General features: G+C 43.3%; 1 protein-coding gene across 1 annotated transcript in view; it reads left to right on the top strand.

Moving 5' to 3' along the window:
- DESI2 (desumoylating isopeptidase 2) overlaps positions 1 to 8,421 on the top strand; it is a 55,341-nt gene extending 46,920 nt beyond the window's left edge. Inside the window, exon 5 of the mRNA XM_003267332.4 lies at positions 6,723 to 8,421. Within this exon, the coding sequence (XP_003267380.1) occupies positions 6,723 to 6,956 (234 nt within the window). The 3' untranslated portion in view covers positions 6,957 to 8,421. The remainder of the gene's footprint in view (positions 1 to 6,722) is intronic.
- The last annotated feature ends 12,387 nt before the right edge of the window (positions 8,422 to 20,808 follow it).

The following is a 20,808-nucleotide window of genomic DNA, read 5'->3' as shown; positions in this document are numbered from 1 at the left end:
ACTGCTGATCTGTTCTGTATTTCTCATACAGGGACTGATTACATTCCTAACTTGTGATTATTGACAAAAGCTACATATTGAGGGGAAAGCATATCACTAGGACTGTGACCCCTGTGCCTACCCATCTCACTCTCCACCTCTCTCGGGAAAGTTTCACTGTGTTTACCTGGGACTTCTGGACTAGCTGCCGTTTGCAACAGTGGACTTAACAGTTTGCTGCTACTCTGCTACCTTTCTACTGGTGCACACACCTTAGTAAGGCAGTTTGACTACTAAATGCACCTGTCTCCAGAAATGGAATGATGCTATAGGCCACTTACTAAATGAATGATCAGGAGGAAAGCAGTGAGTGGCTCTCTGAAACCATTTTGAAGTATTTTGAAAATTCAGGATTTAATTCTGACCAGTTCTGAAAATGGCATGTCTTTCTGGTTACGTTATGTAAAAATATTTTCCAGCCGGGTGCGGTGGCTCGTGCCTGTAATCCCAACACTTTAGGAAGCTCAGGCAGGCGGATCACGAGGTCAAGAGATTGAGACCATCCTGGCCCAACATCGTGAAACCCCATCTCTACTAAAAATACAAAAATTAGCCAGGCGTGGTGGTGCAGGCCTGCCTGTAGTCCCAGCTACTCGGGAGGCTGAGGCAGGAGAATTCCTTGAACACAGGAGGGGGAGGTTGCAGGGAGCCGAGATTGTGCCACTGCACCCCAGCCTAGCAACAGAGCGAGACTCTGTCTCAAAAAAAAAAAAAAAAATTATGTGAAAACTTTTGTCCCTCTTTAATATATCCCTTCCAGACAAAAGGTCTGGATGAGAGTAGAGGACAATTTTTTAAATGTGAAGCTATGACTGCTAAATGGGACATACTGATTTTGTAACAACAAAAAACAAACCTTGGCACCTAGGGAATCTCAAAGGAGGCAAAGACTGATCATCTTTGTTTTTCAAAGATGCCTTTCCCCTCTTCCTAAAGAAAAACTTCCATGCTACCTTTTTAAGATGCTGCAAGCACTTTGAATTCAAACAGCCTGCTGAGCCTGTGCTCAAACCTATGAGAGCAGGGAGTGACCTCAGCTCCTGCACTTCCCACACGGAACACCTCCAGATGTCATCCACAATCGTGAGGCTGATAACCTGATGTCATGGACCAACATGGAACTGACTGTCTTCAGGTAGTCCTTCTGAAACAAAAACTCAAAACTAAGTTTTCAGGCTGGAGTGAAACCTGTTTTCCTCTAAACTTTACCCCATGCACCTTTTCGCTTGCCAATTTTGTTTCATATCCTTTCGCTGTGATAAGTCATACCTGTGAATACAGCTATATGCTATGTCCCGTGAGTCCTCTAAAATCATCAAATCTGGAGGTGGAAAAACTGGGTCTTGGGCATCCCTGACACAGTTCCCTAGTATTCTCTAAGTGGTTTTTTTCTCCCCGCGAAATGTTTTTTGTTTTGAAAATTTAGCATCGTGAATATCTCCTCCCCAGATTTAAAAGTATTTTATGTTTCAGATCAGTGTAATGACTGTTTTTGTCCCATCTTTGATGCATGGGAGCCTCTTCAAGTTGGCTCATAAGTCTTTTGATTTGTCCCTAATAATCTTCTACAGCCTTCTGTTATCTGGTATGACAAGATATTCCAGGCTCATCTACATATTTTCTACCTCAGAACTGTTTCCTTCTAATAGCAGATATTTAGAAACTTTAATCTGGGCATTAAGGTTGCTCACGACTACTGAATTGATCATTGTTTTTAGCTCCTCACCCCCCCCCCCCCAGTAGATGAAACTAGGACTTTTTTTACAGGTTCATAGTGACGTTCCTACTACACATTTGGGCTACAGCATTTTTACTTAACCTCATCAATGATATAGCTACATTTTATCTATCCCATGTCAAAAATCTAAATTGTCAGCAACAAGAAACATAATTGCTCATTTGTTTTACTCCTCTGTACCTAAAACAGCTGTAGAATAATAGTGTTACCATCACCACCACCAATATGAGTACTAGAAAGTTAAGGTTTTTTGTCATTCTTTCATCTTTAGATTGTGACTTAATAGATACAGTAAAATTCATGTGTTTTACAGTTAATCGGAATTTATTTCTGTGGAGTTACGATATTTAGCTGAGGAGATTTCCAAGCAAAGTATAGAAGGTGCAGCCTGCCTTGTTGCTTATAATAAAATGTGAGAAGAACAATAGAGGGAAGAACTGTTAAAGCACAAGAAGGAATCAACATTTTTTTCAGCCTATCTAGATTGCAAAAGATGCTGAAATTAGGAGCTTCACTATTAGGAAAGGATGCTACAGAGAAAGCCAAGGGTATGACTGGACCACCTTTTTTTTTTTTTTTTTTTTTCTTTAACTGCTGAAGAAATTAAATATGTGACTCGTGGATCATCTCAACCATCTCAACAGAAACCAAGAATGGAGATGGGATTATTCAGGAAAGATCTGTGGAGGAACATCTTTTCTAATGGAGTCGATCCCATGACATACGCAAGAGATCCACAATGTTTTGAGAATGGTATATTAGCAGAAACACTGCCATCTTGGACTGAAAGAGACAGAGAGGGGACAAAATTAAAGAAGATGCTTGGACTGTCAAAATTCTACAGGCAGGTAATTGGCTGGAGAAAAAGGATGACTCAAAGGATAGAATCTCCAGATGGCAGAGCCAAGGGCCATAGAAGATTATTCCCAGGCCCTGAAACCTAATGGACGTTGCCTTGTTGGATTCCAAAATTGTTTGGGACTAGTAACTCCTTTCTTCCTTCTATTTTCTCCCTTTTGGAATGGGAATGTCTATAAATTTTATTCTCTGCCTGTTCCACTATTATATTTTGGGAGCATCCTATACACACTTGTCTCCATTTTGCTTTTTTCACTAGTAGTATATCCTGGAGTACATTCTGTAGCAGTATATAGAAATATTCCTCACTTCTTTTTTTAGCTGAATAGTCTTCCTTGTGTGGATGTACCATAATTTATTCAACCTGTGAATGGCATTTGGTTATTTTTAGTCTTTTGCTGTTACAAAAAGTGTTGTAATGAATAACCCTGTACATACATACATCTTTTTATTTTTACCACTATATGTGTACGCTTGATTTTCTAGAAGAGGGATTGCTGGATTGGAGCTTAAACACAAAATTTCATTTTGCTATATAAACCAAATACTATTTGATCACTAGCCACCTAAGAAATACATTTTGCATTGTGACCCAGTTACACACACACAGGCACGTAACTAAGGTGTGTCATGGTTACCTCGCTACCTACAATCTGTTTCGTTTTAAAAATTCAGGTAGCAATGCTAAATGACCTACTAATGGGTCATGACTCAAAGTTTTAAAAACATTAGCTTGGCCGGGCATGGTGGCTCATGCCTGTAATCCCGACACTTTGGGAGGCTGAGGCAGGCGGATCACCTGAGGTCAGGAGTTTGAGACAGCCTGGCCAACATGGTGAAACCCCGTCTCTACTAAAAATAAAAAAATTAGCCAGGTGTCGTGGTGCATACCTATGATCCCAGCTACTTGGGAGGCTGAGGCAAGAGAATCGCTTTGAACCTGGGAGGGTGGGGGTTGCAGCAAGCCCAGATCGCGCCACTGCACTCCAGCCTCAGTAACAGACCAAGACTCCATCTCAAAAAATAAATAAATAATTGGCTTGACCAGGGATTGGTACACTTTCATTTGAAACAGCCAGGTAATATTTTAGGCTTGTGGACTATTCATAGTCCCAACTCTGCCTCTGCTATTGTAGCCTAAGAGGCATAGGCGATACATAAACCAATAGACAACGGCTGTGTTTCAGTAAAACTATCTACAAAACCAAGTGGCGATAGATAGGGCTCCGTTGTAGGCTAATCAAGCCACACCCTCGGGTTGGAATGAAGTCAGCTTCACCTGTAGCACATGGATATATGGAGGAGGGTAGATTACTGAATGAAATTAGGACTTGGGAAGGAGAATGAGGGAAATGGCTGAATAGGCAACAGTCACTATCACATTAAATAGTCTTAGTCATGACTTACATGATTAACCTCTAAATAGGCAGATAGCCCTAAATATGTCTCAGGTGTAAAGTACAATGTAATATTTGTTTGCCAGCGGTTTTTTTTTTGTTTTTTTTTTTTTGTTTTTGTGAGACGAAGTCTTGCTCTGTCACCCAGGCTGGAGTGCAGTGGCATGATCTCGGCTCACTGCAACCTCTGCCTCCTGGGTTCAAGCAATTCTCCTGCCTCAGCCTCCTGAGTAGCTGTGATTACAGGTGTGTGCCACCACACCCGGCTAATTTTTGTATTTTTACTGGAGATGAGGTTTCACTGTTGGCCAGGCTGGTCTCGAACTGCTGACCTCAAGTGATCCACCTACCTCTGCCTCCCAAAGTGCTGGGATTACAGGCGTAAGATACTAACTCACCTGCCCGGCCTGTTTGGCAGCATTTTCAAGAGCGGATGTAGTTGATATACATTCTTTTTTATTTGTTTTGTTTTTGAGATGGAATCTCACTGTGTCATCCAGGCTGTAGTGCAGTGACACACTCTTGGTTCTCCGCAGCTTCAGCCTCCTGGGCCCGAGCAACCCCCCTGCCCTAGCCTCCCGAGTAGCTGAGGCTACAGGCGCACACCACCATACCCAGCAAATTTGTGTGTGTGTAAACAAGATCTTACTATGTTGCCCAGGGTGGTCTTGAACTCCTGGCCTCAAGTAATCCTCCTGCCTTGGACTTCCAAACTACAGAGATTACAGGCATGAGCCACCATGCCTGGCCTCATGTACACATTCTTCAATTTTTTTTTTTTTTTTTTTTTTTTTTTTTTTTTTTTTTTTTTTGAGGCGGAATCTCACTCTGTCGCCCAGGCTAGAGTGCAGTGGCATGATCCCTGCTCCCTGCAACCTCCGCCTCCCAGATTCACGCCATTCTCCTGCCTCAGCCTCCTGAGTAGCTGGAACTACAGTGCCCGCCACCACACCTAGCTAATTTTTTGTATTTTTAGTAGAGACAGGGTTTCACCATGTTAGCCAGGATGGTCTCAATCTCCTGACCTCGTGATCTGCCCGCCTCGGCCTCCCAAAGTGCTGGGATTACAGGTATGAGCCACCACGCCCAGCCCAAATATTTTTAAGTGTCTACCTCTCTGTACTCCCAGGCAATGTGATAGGTGCTTGGTAATCAAAAGTGGTTAGCACATGCCACCTTCCCTCAAGTAAGACCATCTCACTTTCCCTATAGTTAAGACAGAGACATACTATTTAAAATAAATGTAATAACCATTAAGAGGTACGGCTAAACTTTTAGGGAGAAAAGGTACACGTTGCATAATTATAGGTGCCAGCTTATTAAATTTTAGCTAATTTTTAGACATAAGGTACTTTGAAACCTCTTTCCAAAGTTATTACCTAAGATATGCAGATATCTAAGATGGTCCTCTGAGATCACACGATCATAATCTTTGGTATAATTGGAGGCAAAAACAACAAAGTGGCAGTGAGGCATGAACGGCAGCCCAGTCCATTGTCTGCACAAGAGAAAGAGAATAATAAAGAATAAAGTTAGGGGCACAGAATAGACCCAGTTCTTACTATTTGAAATAGCAGCGGGGGGGAAGGGTTCAAGAGTCCTAAGGACAGTATAAGGACAGGAAGTGGGCAACTGTAGAAGCAGCAGATCAGCAGCGGGCAGGGATTCCTCCTGGCACCTGTTTGTACCCTGTAGTGCCTTCAGACTGAAGCGTGACCAGGCTTCCATGCCTTGTCTGACCCTAGGCCTGCTTCTGCAGAGGAGTCACAGAGCCAGGTCTTTGGGAAAACTGTGTGTGTGTGTGTGTGTGTGACGGAGTCTCTGTTGCCTAGGCTGGAGTGCAGTGGCATGATCTCGGCTCACTGCAACCTCCACCTCCCGGGTTCAGGCAATTCTCCTGCCCCAGCCTCCCGAGTATCTGGGAATACAGGTGTGCACCACCATGCCTGACTAATTTTTTGTATTTTTAGTAGAGATGAGGTTTCACCATGATGGCCAGGCTGGTCTCGAACTCCTGACCTCGTAATCTGCTGGCCTCAGCCTCCCAAAGTGCTGGCATTACAGGCGTGAGCCACCGCACCTGGCCCACACTTTTTTTTTTTCTTTGAGACACTCTTATCACACCCAGGCTGTTTTTTCTGGACCAGGATGAGCTCCTTGAAACAAGTGGGTCAGGGAGAGAAGTAAAGGGGTAAAATGCAGACCAGGAAAAATGGAGTGATAGACACTGGAGGAAAGGGGAAAGTCGAAAAGAATCTGTGAAAAAGAAGAATTCACAAATAGGAAAATATCCAAGATTGACTCTTCCAATTGCCTGGGGCTTCTATTACTCTAATAATATATTGTATTAACAAGCATCTTCTGTGTGTTCAAAGTACTTTTCAGTGTGTCTCACAGCAGTTGCAGAGATCAAAGAAAGGAGCCAAGTGAAATTAGCTTGATTCCACAGATATGAAAAGTAAGCAACTTAACAAGGTTCTTTACAAAGGAAGGAATGGAGCCAACAGTAGGGACCCCAGGTCCTGAGTAAAGAGCTGCTTGTTATCAAAAGCCTGGAGTAACACCACTGAAGGCTAGTCTGCCGTGGCGTCTCTGTACGCCGCCCCCCTCCTCCCACCCTCCGCTCCCTGGCAGTGGACCAGGTAATCTTAACCTCTCTTACCTAATACAGAACTCTTTCTCTTCTGTAGATTCTTTGTGGGAAAGAGATTCCTCGCTGGATCAATCGACTCGCCTACTTCAGCTCCTGTATACCCTTTCTACAGAGTTGCCTCCCGAAGGAGTGGCTCACGCCCGCAGCCCTGCAGTCTAGTGTCAGCCAAGAGCTCCAGGATGAACTGGAGGAAGCAGAGGATGCTGCCGCATCCGCTTCCGTGGCAAGCACTGCAGCAGGCTCCAGACCCGGGCGCCACACTAAACTATAAATGTCTCCAAAGTCACACATTCAGAACTGTCTCTGGCAGTCGAATATCACTAGAGAAAAGTAAACAGAGAAGCATCCTTTAGATATTTTGTATGCAAAGATGGCTCTCCCCCAAATCCCAGTTTTTCAGCTCAGGATTATATTTGTAATCAAAAAAAAAATCACTTGGCGCAGGAGGGAGAACTTTGTAAGAAGCTGCCCTCTGTTTTTTTATCCACTCGGAAATCTGGATTTACTTCTTCTGTTTTATACAAGCTCTGTTAAGTTATGTTTACAGTATTTTGTATCGCCGTTTACAAATCTTGCATGGACTCCTGCCACCGTGAAAGAAGAAAATCTTCATGTCTTCAAAAATTAGGCAGGTAATCTTTGTATACTTCTGACAATTGCCAGATCTATGGCATAAATAGGCACACAAAAAGGTACTTAAACAGTTATAGTCACCATCACCTGCTTAAGAACGGTCTTTTAGATTTGTGTTTGTTTTGTTAAAGTTGTTGGCACCAGGATGCAGAGAATCAGACTGGCCTGAGGTGAAGGAGCACACAGCCCTGAGGGCTTGGAACCCTGGGTCCAGTTCCTCTTCACACCCCCTTCCACTCTGAGTAGCACATCTCCCCAGGTGCCCATGGAACATCTGCTTTCATCCCAAATATCCGTCCACCTAGGCGGGGTGGTCTGTTCCTACGTCTCTGACTTTGATGCCACTCATTCTGTAGTTTAGCTGTTTTTCGTTCAAGGTATTCTTGGTAGTAACTGACAAGTGTGTTGCACATGCATTGGGGGAGGGGCTTCATTTTTATTTTAATACACATGTATTTCCTCCTTGCACAGGATTTTGATGGTGTGGGAATATCCTAAGTGGTAGCCTTCCAAGTAGCAGTGAGTTGATATTCAACTGCTTTTAACTATTCAGGCTACCTTTTATACTAAACCTTGAAAACTAGAATCTAACGTCTACCCCAAAAAAGTAGTTCTTTGATATTTTATACTCTATGTACCATGTCGGCGTTTGTCATGGGAGTCATTTCACATCATAATAGAATGCCTAGTCTCATTGCCCAGTCGTTAAAAAGTCATATTTGTGTGTCTTAAGATTCATATTTATATGTTCTCTCAAATGTATGTCTCACGTAACATACTCTAAGAATGAAATTGTCACCACAGATAAATCCTTGTTAGCAAGGAATCTGTCTGCTCCAGTCTACTCCTAGTTTGACCCTTGGAAGTAAGAACCAAGTCATTACATGTCAAATTCAATTTTTCTGCCTTAAGAATGAATGTCCTACGTAAAATATTGGATGTAGTGTAAAATTATCCAAGGCAGTGACTTCAGCTTTATATATATATAAAATATAGTTAGTTTTAAAGTTACTGACATTTATTTAAACTTTTAGATTGGATTGTTTGCTATTGCTCTGTGTGGGGATACATAATCTTTCAGTAAACTATATTTTTAACTTTTCCATAAGCTGATTTTGGTTCATTTTATCAACATAAGCACACCCTGTTCATAGGGAAAATAAACCTTGGGTTACAGACATTGGCCTGAGGACAATGAAGCCACTTAACCTAATTCATGCTTTTGACTGTTCTGTTTCCAGAGAGGAAAGCCTTTACAAATTACTCTCAGTTCTTGAGGGGCAGAACGCTTGTTTCAAGAGGGTTGACAGAAGAAAGGAATATATGAACGTAATGAGATGTCGCCTTGGTTCAGGTCTAAAAATGAGGGCAAAACACTAAGGCTCTAGCAGTGACTTGTTCACTAAAAAGAGTCCTGTCCCCAAACCCAGGTTAGTACAAAGCCTTGGATACCATTTGCTTGTAATACTTTTAATAATGTGAGGAGTGCAGTTTTTTCTAATTCATTCAAGTATATATGATTTAAACCTGGGCTACTGACACACACAGTAGCCATTAGTTAGACACTTCTTGGTGAATATCAGGAACATCCCATCTGTGCTTAACCAGAATCCAGCAAGTCAGCACACAAGTGATTTGTTATTTTGTTGTATTTATTTTTTTTTTTTTTTTTTTTTTTTTTTTTTTTTTTTTTTTTTTTTTTTTTTTTTGAGACGGAGTCTCGCTCTGTGGCCCAGGCTGGAGTGCAGTGGCGCGATCTCGGCTCACTGCAAGCTCCGCCTCCCGGGTTCACGCCATTCTCCTGCCTCAGCCTCTCCGAGTAGCTGGGACTACAGGCGCCCGCCACCATGCCCGGCTAATTTTTTTTTGTATTTTTAGTAGAGACGGGGTTTCACCGTGGTCTCGATCTCCTGACCTCATGATCCGCCCACCTCAGCCTCCCAAAGTGCTGGGATTACAAGCGTGAGCCACCGCGCCCGGCCTGTTGCATTTACTTTTATCTGCAGCATTTGGAGTTTAAAAATAATGTAAAGGGTTCTAGTAAAAATAGTGTCCTAAGGCCAATTACCATACTAACAATCAGCAGATAAAATTCTGGACATGAGATTCCTTATAATCTAATTATACCTGAGGTTGAGAAATAAATGTCTTCCTTTAGAAAATCTCATTCAAGTCAGGTTCTTCTCTACAGTTCAAAATTATTGAGAATTAATTTAATTAACTAGCATTTAGCCAGCTTTTTCTTGCCCTTGGAGAAAAAGAATCATTCTCAACCTGATAATCTGTTAAGAAAAATCCTGTATGAACAATCTGGTCATTAATATACATATGATACGGAGTCTCTTTGTTGTAACCAGGTGAACATACTTCTCATGGTGGGTTGGACAATAATACATGTTAGAGGGTCAGAAGCTTCTGGTTTCTGCTGTTTGCTTTAAATACCCTTGGGGTTTTTTTTTTAAACCCTTACAAGGGGAGCATCAGCTTTGGAAAGTGTGACTCTGTAGGAGTGTAGAAGGCAGTGGTGTATGATCTTAGCCTCGTCCTGATGCCTGAATCCAGCCAGCTGTTGCTCTGACCCACAGCAATAGAGCAAGTTACCCATCACCAGCATTTGTACAGAGCAGGGAATTCTGGTTTTAGTCCATTGGTAGCATTGTGTGTATGAGGAGATACAACACCACAGACAGCTGCAGGACTTGATATCCATGGCTTCTTTCCATCACAAAACGGGTAGAAACACATTCACTGCTTCAGGGTTCTAATCTGTGTGTCTCCTTATGACTCCATTTCTGTAAGATACTCTGTAACTTTGATATATGCTGTATTTTCTTTAAAAGATTTAGATTTTGTTCAGCAAGCTAGCCATACAACCATTGTATCTCCTTCTCTTCAGTGTGGTTTAGAGCACAGCTCAGTTAGTAGGCTTTTATTGTCTTCTCTTTCAATACATGTACATCTTTACTGTTCGAAAGGTGTTAACAGCTGTCAGAGAATCTTCATGGACCTGAAGATAATTTCTTGTGAAGTTGAATGCAAGTGTACTGTCATTCATAGTGTTTATATCAAAATACCAGGAATCTTCACTTTTGCTACCTTGATATAGCATTGGGCTATCATGTTACAGCATTGAAATACATTGATTTATTAAAAAATACTTTTATAAGAAATGTTTTATAGTGCTTTCTGACTGAGATTATAACTGTTGTGTGTTTGTGTTGGGCGGGGGGGCAGGTGTAGTTTTAAAACCCAAGGATCCCGTGTGTTTGGCAGGAACATGACGGCCAGCCCCTCCATCCTGTCTTCCTCACACGCACATGGACCTTTACTCACCTGCATTCCTGTTGTGCGCAGATCTGTGGGCCAGTGCCTTAGCTGTCAGAGCATAGCCACACCTGCTCACAAGTAGGGGTGCCAGCCCTGGCTTCTGGGGAATGGAGGCAGAGGGGCAAGCTAGAACGGACTCCTCCCCCGGAGTGCAGGGAACAGACCTGCAGAAGAATAGCCCAGACATACGCACACACCATCCCTTGTCTTGAAGCAGCAAAGCAAGCAGGAGCCTGAGAGAATGAGCTCATTTCCTGCGGACCTGTTCTCCAATGCTTGGCACCTCCAACCTGCCCCTTCCCCTTTCTCTTCCACTGGCCTTTTTGCACACTGTGGAGCAATATTTTCCTCTACTAATTCAAAAATTTCTCTTGAATTAACTATTGTTAAATAAATGAATACCAGCCTTTTGTGACCTGTCAATGCCTGTCCACTCTAAGCAAGAATGATCTATGTACAACTTATTTGTTCTGGCCTCCAGAACAAGAAGCAAAGGGGAGCCCTTCCCCCAGGCTAACACAGGTTCCTCATAGACTATAACAAGGAGGTTACAAATTCAAATCTGGTAAAGCAACTTCGGGATCTTGCTTGGAGAAAGAAGGCCAAGTATCTGGAGGACAGTGGTCTTTTGTTGTGTGTTTTTCATTACCTGCTCCTGAAGTTCTGATCACCCAGATATTGACCTTGTTCTATAATAACTGTGCAGAAGTCAGTGCTAATAAAGGTTAACAGCTTCTTGCTATACTTTCCAGGAAGTAAATCAGTGGCAGACAGCTACTTACTTCCTTATGGATTCAAAGCCCAGACCATTGCTGAGGCCTCTCATACCTGCCCCTTGGTCGTTCCTTCCTGTCAAAGCCAAGAGGGGAAGGAAAGAAGAGCCTCCTCTCGCCACACTCAGGGAGGCATTCGTTCTCCTGAGAGTAGATGAGCCCATCTGTATTCTGGGGCACTGCCCTGATCTGGGAAGGTGTCATGGTCCCATTAGAGAATGAACCAGTCCCATGCTGGTGAGGGCTGGAGTAGAACGCCCATCTTTGAGCGCTTCCCTGACACCTGACCCCCTCCCTTAGGAACAGTTGCCTGGTTCTGCCAAAGCCACTGGCTACCAGACTGTTTCCTTCACACCCCAAACTTCTAGGTGATCTGTGGGATTTATACCTGGGCAGCTTCAGGTACGTCTGAAGCCCCACCCATGAGACTCCTCGAAGTGGAGTGGAGTGAACGAGGCCTGCTTTACTCCACTGAAGAAGATGCATTTGAGTGGAGTGGAGTGAACGAGGCCTGCTTTACTCCACTGAAGAAGAAGATGCATTTGATAGGGGAGTGAAGAACAAATCAGACTAAGAAAAGCAATTTGGTCTACCTAGCGCTCCCGGTCTACGTGGCCAGTGAATATCCACTTCAGTGGGGCTGGGATTTTCAGATCAAAAAACCAGAATAAGATGTATGGGAGCCAGGCCACAAGACTCAGGTATAAACAAAGACTGAGGAAAACTTTCATGCCTTCCTCTCCCTCTGCCAGGATCAGTGAGTGGGTGCCACAGAAATACCCTGGCATTACTCCCTGGCAAGCAGTTGAGGATCCACAGAAGGTCACTTTGTGGGTTTTGAGGACAAGACAGAAAAAAGAAAATCTTTACCTCTGCTTCGCGCTTGGGCCCATGCTGAGTACTACACACCTTATTTAATTCTCACAACAGCCTATGACATCATTCCTGCTTTACACAAAGACAGTTGAGAGATGTTTAGCCCAAGACCACACAGATGGCATAGGGAAGTCCCATATTTGAACTCAGCCAATTCTAAAGCATCTCTTCTTTCCATGCAAGCATATACTTCTCTGAAATGGCAAATCTGCCCACCCCGGGCCTACTAAATGAGAATTGGCATTTTAGCAAAATCCCCAGGTGATTCATGAGTACATTCATGTTTAAGAAGCACTGCTGAATTTCATAAGACTCAGTTCTGCATGGTTCCTGGATGAGTTAATGTCAGGCAGCCTGGACATGTGAATATTTGAAGGACCTGCTAGGTGACTCCCCTCCAAAATTCAGTAGAGGTACAGTAAGACTTTCTAAATTTTTACTGGGTTTGACTCAAGCTATATAAATTATTCAAGGAATACCCACCCCAATAAACATGAACCATGAACTTGAACCCTCTGGTGTTGCTACAGGGAGTAGTTACCTAGAAGCCCCTGGTCCATGCACTAAGGATTCTGGACAATTGTCCAAATGAGATCCAACCTCCTGTGAGAGACCGCCAGGGCCAGGCACTTCAGGCGCTCCTGTTCACTTGAGTCATCACTGAAAGCTCAAGCCCCCCAGGCCATCCGTCCCCCGACTCACCCCCAACAACTCTCCACATGCCCTTATCTGGCCGGCACCCCTCTTCATCCTTACTGTCCCCCCCTTTCCAATGTGCCCTCTGGAACTCTCAATCTGTGACAGGCAAATGACCCAATAGACTCCATTTTTTCAAATGTTTCTTGACCTTTCTGCTTTACCCGAAACCTGGCTGTCCCTTGAGAATCTCTCTCCCTAAGTGTACCCTCCATCTCCCAACTGCTGCTTCAAAATGATTTCTCCTCTTCCCTTCAAAACCTCCAGCTCCAGTGAAACCTGTGCTAGCCAGTTCTGCCAGCTACTCCCCTTCATTGTCCCTCTTCCTGCTTAGACTGTTTCTCTCCAGCATTTCCCTGTCGTCACTCTCCACTTCACGTTCACGCAGGTGATCTGTCCAATACCCTAGCCTGGTGCTTCTTAACTGGGGCTCTGTCATTTGGGGCAGGACAATTCTTGTGCTAGGCAATCCTCTACAATATGACCCTAATGGCATCTCTGCACCCTGCCTGCACGTTACCAGCCTTTTACCCCCTCCACAGTCTGCAACATCCCGTGTCCTTGTGCACTCGCCCCACATTTCATCCCCCAGGAGATCGGCAGTCCTGACCTCAGCTGAGAACCATTCAATGTCTTGATCTCACGTCAGCCATTCTTTGAAGCCTTCAACTTTTCATCACTAGTAACATTTTTTTTTTTTTTTTTTTTTTTTTTGAGACGGAGTCTTGCTCTGTCGCCCAGGCTGGAGTGCAATGGCGCGATCTCGGCTCACTGCAACCTCTGCCTCCAAGGTTGAAGCGATTCCCCTGCCTCAGCCTCTCTAGTAGCTGGGATTGCAGGCACCCGCCACTATGCCTGGCTAATTTTTGTATTTTTAGTAGAGACAGGTTTTCACCATGTCAGTCAGGCTGGTCTTGAACTCCTGACCTCAGGTGATCCGCCCACCTCAGCCTCCCAAAATGCTGGGATTACAGGTGTGAGCCACCGCGCCCGGCCCATCACTAGCAACATTCTAAACCACTTCTAAAAATCTTAATTTTAAGCATCGCTAACCATGAACTTCCCAGCTCACGCTACTACCCTACATTCCAAAAGTCTTCAACTTATCAAGATCCCAAATCCATCAATCCCAACATCACCTCCCTCCCATCTTCGTTTCTCTTTTCACTCAGCCTAAATTCCATGGCCAATAATTCAATCACTTCCTTCTCAGTACCCTCCAGGTCTATGCCCCTTTCTCCATTTTAATGCCTGGCAAACCCTGTACTGTTCTGGGACCTCTCTGCATCTGAGCCTGATGAGCTGAATGTTGCTGAAGAAAAACCACACGACTAGGCTGACTGATTACAGTTTACTGATCCTGTCCACAGACCTCACATGGGCACATGACACCACGCCATGGTTTCCTACAGTCCCTTGTCAGCCTGCTCTCCTGGATGACACTCATAGCTTCCGTCTTCACCTCTCCCACACGTTCCCCGCACATTTCAGCTGAGAACCTCGCTTTACACTTCAGTGAAAACACAGAGACAATCTAGGCAATCTCCCAGTCTACAAGCTCACCTGAATTTGTGCCTGTCTCTATAAATAAACAAATAATGCCTTGTGAAATATGTATGCAAGAGAATGTATATGTTGGTTGGTTGGTTTATTTATTTATTTAAGATGGAGTCTCACTCTGTCGCCCAGTCTGGAGTGCAATGGCGCGATCTTGGCTCACTGCAACCTCCACCCCCTGGGTTCAAGCAATTCTCCTGCCTCAGCCTCCCGGGTAGCTGGGATTACAGGCACGTGCTACCACACCCAGCTAATTTTGTTTTTTTTTTTAGTAGAGATGGGGTTTCACCATATTGGCCAAACTGGTCTCGAACTCCTGACCTCAGGTGATCCGCACGCCTCAGCCTCCCAAAGCGCTGGGATTACAGGAATGAGCCACTGTGCCTGGTCAGTATATGTACAATTTAAAAAGTGATAAAATGAACACCTCCCTGAACAACCATTCAGCGTAAAAAATAGAACATCAGCAGCACATATAGGCTTCCCCAGCCACTTCCTCTTCCCCCCACTGGAAGGGTAACCACAATCCTAGTTTTGTGTAATCGTTCCTTTGCTGCCTACATATGTATCCCTGGACAATACTGTACGATTTGGTTTTGCCTATTTTGAACTTCATAGAAATGGAATCATAAATTTCAGTTATTTTTTAAATTTTTATATTTTTATAATTCATGCATATTATATGTATAGTTGTAGTTCATTCATTTTCACTGCTGTATAGTGGTTTTTTGTTTGTTTTTTGAGACAGAGTTTCGCTCTCATTGCCCAGGCTGGAGTGCAGTGGCACGACTTCAGCTCACTGCAACCTCCGCCTCCCAGGTTCAAGCAATTCTCCCATCTCAGCCTCCCGAGTAGCTGGGATTATAGGCGCACGCTACCACACCTGGCTAATTTCTGTAGTTTTAGTAGAGACGGGATTTCACCATTTTGGTCAGGCTGGTCCTGAACTCCTGAACTCAGGTAATCCACCTGCCTCGGCCTCCCAAAGTGCTGGGATTACAGGCGTGAGCCACCGCGCCCCGCCTGTATGGTATTCTGTCGGATAAATACAGCACAATTTTATGCACACATTCTACCTCTAACGGGTATTTGGACTGTTGCCAGTTTTTATTGCTATTATGACCAACGCTCCTATGAACATTATCATGCATATCTCCTGCTGCAGATGTAATGATTTCTCTAGACATGGGATTGGTAGATTGTAAGGAGAGTGCATGTTTAATTTTATTAAAGTAGAAAAAAAAGACATTATACTTTCATTAAATGAAGTCTTACTCAGCCCTCTCTCCATCTTCTAATCAAACAGCGCCACAAGCTAGTTATTCTTTTCTAATGTCGTAGAATGAAATTCTAGAGCCTGACCTTAAAAATTTTTTTATAATTAACTAAAAGAGTCAAAGAGATCAAAACTGGTGCCCAACTCCCACGCAGCCACTGGAAAAGATAACACTCAGCATCACAAAAGTAGTTTAAAGAATCTGATCGATTTGGTTAAGAACTTTCAAAAAAAAAACTATCTCGGTCTATGAAGAATGGATATGTATGTGAATATTCATTACTATTTGCAGCTCTGAGCGATAGGGTCTTGTTAGACTCCTACAACTCTAGGAAATAAATTAAATGGATAAATAAAAATATTTGTGCAAAGAACCACCATGCGAAAATAATCTCCAAAAAGAACTTCTATCTGCCTACTTGTCTTGATAATTTGCTGTCTTGGTTATAGTGTTGTAAATGACATCTTCATATTCCTAAAAGTTATACATACTTGAAAGACAGATCATGCCAGGTGCAGTGGCTCATGCCTGTAATCCCAGCACTTTGAGAGGCCAAGGAGGATGGGTCACGAGGTTAGGAGTTTGAGACCAGCCAGGCAAACATGGTGAAACCCCGTCTCTAACAAAAAATACAAAAAACAGCCGGGCGTGGTGGCGCACGCCTGTAGTCCCAGCTACTCAGGAGGCTGAGGCTGCAGAATTGCTTGAACCCACAAGGTGGAGGTTGCAGTGAGCGGAGATCGCGCTACTGCACTCCAGCCTGGGCAACAGAGTGAGACTCCATCTCCAGAAAAAAGAAAAAAGAAAGAAAGGGAGGGAGGGAGGGAGAGAGGAAGGAAAGAAAAGATCAGAAGAGGACTGTGCACTTTTCTTCTACATGCATGATGAAAAAAATCAAAGCCCTTAACACCCTGCTAGATATATTATTTAAAAGATCTGATAGTTCCTGCTTCATAGCATCAATCAAACCTATTTTCCAAAGTGGCTGTAACACTTTGGAAACTCCTACCAGCAGAAAATTTTAGTCTCCATTACTCCATATCCTTGCCACTTGATGCTGACCAAATCTTTAATGTTTGCCAATCTGGTGGGTATTAAATTGGCATCTAGCTGTGCTTCTGATTTACATTTTCCTGATTATTAATAAGGTTTAGACTCTTTATATGTTTCTGGGCCATTTAAGTTTTCTTTTTTCTGTGAAATGTTTGTCTTATCTTTTGCCCCTTTATTTTATTTATTTATTTATTTATTTATTTATTTATTTATTTATGAGACAGAGTCTCGCTCTGTCACCAAGACTGGAGTGCAGTGGTGCGATCTTGGCTCACTGCAATCTCTGCCTCCTGCGTTCAAGCAATTCTCCTGCTTCAGCCTCCTGAGTAGCTGGGACTACAGGCGCCCGCCACCATGCCTGGCTAATTTTTGTATTTTTAGTACAGACGGGCTTTCACCATGTTGCCTAGGCTGGTCTCCAACTCCGGACCTCAAGTGATCCACCTGCCTCAGCTTCCCAAAGTGCTGGGATTACAGGCGTCAGCCTCCTCATCCAGGCTTTTGCCCCTTTTTCTGTTGGATTATTTATTACTTCTTATTTGTAGGGTTTCTTCACATATCTTACTATTCTTTGACAGTTCTGTAGCTGCAAATATTTTCTCCCAGTTTGAAACTTGTCTGTTCACTGTCTTTAAGGTGTTTCGAGAAACAGAAGCCCATTTTAATGCAGTCAAAAATATCAGTAGTTTTGCGGCCATAACAAAGAATGAGTTCATGTCCTTTGCAGGAACATGGATGAAGCTGGGAGCCATCATTCTCAGCAAACTAATACAGGAGCAGAAAACCAAACACCCTGTGTTCTCACTCATACGTGGGAATTGAACAATGAGAACACATGGACACAGGGAGGGGAACATCACACACCAAGGCCTTTTGGGGGCAAGGGGAGGGAGAGCATCAGGACAAATACCTAATGCATGTGGGGCTTAAAACCTAGATGATGGGTTAATAGGTGCAGCAAACCACCATGGCACATGTATACCTATGTAACAAACCTGCACATTCTGCACATGTATCCCAGAACTTAAAGTAAAATTTAAAAAATATATATATATCAATAGTTTTATCTATAGTAAATAATTTTTGTATCTTAAGAGATCTGTTTCTCCCTCTAAATCATAAAGATATTCTTTTTTTTTTAAAGAGACAGGGTCTTGCTCTCTTAGCCAGGTTGGTCTTGAACTCTTGGCCTCAAAGCAATCCTCCTGCCTTGGCCTCCCAAAGTGCTAGGATTACAGGCATGAGCGGTGGTGCCTGACCCTCCTATATTTTCTTCTAAGTATTTTGTCTTTTGCATTGGTCTTTAATTCAACCACAATTGATTGTGTGTGTGTGTGAAGTAGGGAGCCAATGTAATTTTTTTCGTATGAATAACTATTTGTCCTAACACAATACACTGGATAGTCTGTCCTTTAGCCACTGTTCTACAATTCCTACTTTTCCATTAGTCAAGTTTCCATATATACTTGACTGTTTCTAGACTCTGTAGTTCCATCCGTCTATTTAAATACTCCCTCCAGGCCAATGACACACTATCTTAATTACTGAAGGTTTATAAGTTTTAATATGTGGTAGAGCAAGTTCTCCTAACTTATTCAGGAGTTATTATGTGCTATTTTTTGGCCTTTTACTCTTCCATATAAATGTAGAATCAGCTTTTCAAGTAAAACACCCAAATGCATATACATATTGGAATTCCATTATATATTTATGATATATATAAAAACTTGGGTTTTTTCGTTTGTTTGCTTGTTTGAGACAAAGTTTCACTCTGTCACCCAAGCTGGAGTGCAGTGGCGTGATCACGGCTTACAGCAACCTCCACATCCTGGCCTCAAGTGATTCTCCTGCCTCAGCCTCCCAAGTAGCTGGGATTACAGGCACCTGCCACCATGCCCGGCTAATTTTTGTATTTTTAGTAGAGATGGGATTTCACCATGTTGGCCAAGCTGGTCTCGAAGTCCTGACCTCAGGTGATCTGCCTGCCTCAGGCTCCCAAAGTGCTGGGATTACAGGCATGAGCCACCATGCCTGGCCAAGAATATATGTATCGACTTGTAGTGAATCAACATCCTTATGATATTTTTAAATTTTTAATTATGGTAGAGGCTGAGTCTCACTCTTTTGCCCAGTCTGGTCTTGAAGGAACTCTTGGGCTCAAACTCTCCTCCCACCTCAGCCTCCCAAAGTGCTGGGATTCCAAGCATAAGCCACCATACCCAGCCTGATATTGAGTCTTTACACCAAGATGATGATATATCATCACTCTGGCCAGGTGCAGTGGCTCACGCATGCAATCCCAGCATTTTGGGAGGCCGAGGTGGGTGGATCACTTGAGGTCAGCAGTTTGAGACCAGCCTGGCTTACATGGTGAAACCCTGTCTCTACTAAAAATACAAAAATTAGCCCAGCATGGTGGAGGGCGCCTGCGGTCCCAGCTACTCAGGAGGCTGAGACAGGAGAATCGCTTGAAACCAGGAGGCAGAGGTTGCAGTGAGCCGAGATAGCACCATTGCACTCCAGCCTGGGTGACAAGAGCGAAATTCCGTCTAAAAAAAAAAAAAAAAAAAAAGATATATACCACTCCATGTGAACTGATATTTAATGTTTTTCAATAAAGTTTTATAGTTTTCTCCATAAAGGATTTTCATGTATTTTGTTAGATTTATTCCCAGGATCCTTACATTTTTTGTTGTTGCTAATAGCATCTTTTATTTCTTATATTTTCTGATCCATTGTTTCTCATATGTAAAAATGCAACTGACTTTTTAAAATAATATGCTACTTTTTAGAGCAGATGTAGGTTTACAGAAAAATTGGGCAGATAATACAGAGAGTTCTCACATACCACTCTTCCCCACAGTTTCCCTATTACTAACATCTTGCATTAGTGCAGTACATTTGTTAATTGATGAATCAATATTAATACATTATTATGGCTTGGCGTGGTGGCTCACACCTGTAATCCCAACACTTTGGGAGGCCGAGGCAGGCGGACCACAAGGTCAAGAGATCGAGACCATCCTGGCCAACATGGTGAAACCCCATCTCTCCTAAAAATACAAAAATTAGCTGGGCATGGTAGCGCACACCTGTAGTCCCAGCTACTAGGGAGGCTGAGGCAGGAGAATCGCTTGAACCTGGGAGGCGGAGGTTGCAGTGAGCCAAGATCATGCCCCTGCACTCCAGCCTGGCAACAGAGCCAGACTCCGTCTCAAAAAAAAAAAAAAAAAAATACACACACACACACACACACACATTATTATTCACTAAAGTCCATTGTTTACATTAGGGTTCACTCTTTGTGCTGTACAGTTCTGTGGATTTTGCCAAATGCATAGTTCATATATCTACATGACAAATGATAGAGTAGTTTCACTGCCCTAAAAACCACCTGTGCTCCACCCATTCATCCCTTCCCAATTTTCAACCCCGACAACCACTGATCTTTTTACTGTTACAGGTTTGCCATTTCCAGAATGTCATATTGTTGGAATGAAAGAGTATGTAGCCTTTTCGAACCAGCTTCTTTCACTCAACAACATGCATTTACGGCTCCTCTTTGTCTTGTGGCTTGACAGCTCATTTCTCTTGTCACTGGATGATATTCCATCATATGGATGTGGACCACAGTTTGTTTATCCATTCACCTGCTGAAGAAGAACATCTTGGTTGCTTCCAGGTTTTTGCAGCTATGAATAAAACTGCTGTAAATATTTACGTGCAGGACTGGGTGGGGGAGTCACGCCTGTAATCTCAACATTTTGGGAGGCTGAGGCGGGCAGATCACTTGAAGTCAGAAATTCAAGACCAGCCTGGCCAACATGGTGAAACCCTATTTCCACAAAAAATACCAAAAAATTAGCCATGCGTGGTTGCGGGGCACCTAAAATCCCAGCTACTTGGTCAGCTGAGGCAGGACAATTGCTTG

The sequence above is a fragment of the Nomascus leucogenys genome, chromosome 5 (genome assembly GCF_006542625.1).
Source record: "Nomascus leucogenys isolate Asia chromosome 5, Asia_NLE_v1, whole genome shotgun sequence".
Taxonomy (NCBI): domain Eukaryota; kingdom Metazoa; phylum Chordata; class Mammalia; order Primates; family Hylobatidae; genus Nomascus; species Nomascus leucogenys.
The sequence above is the reverse complement of the archived record's forward strand: the minus strand, read 5'-3'. Positions and strand labels throughout refer to the sequence as shown.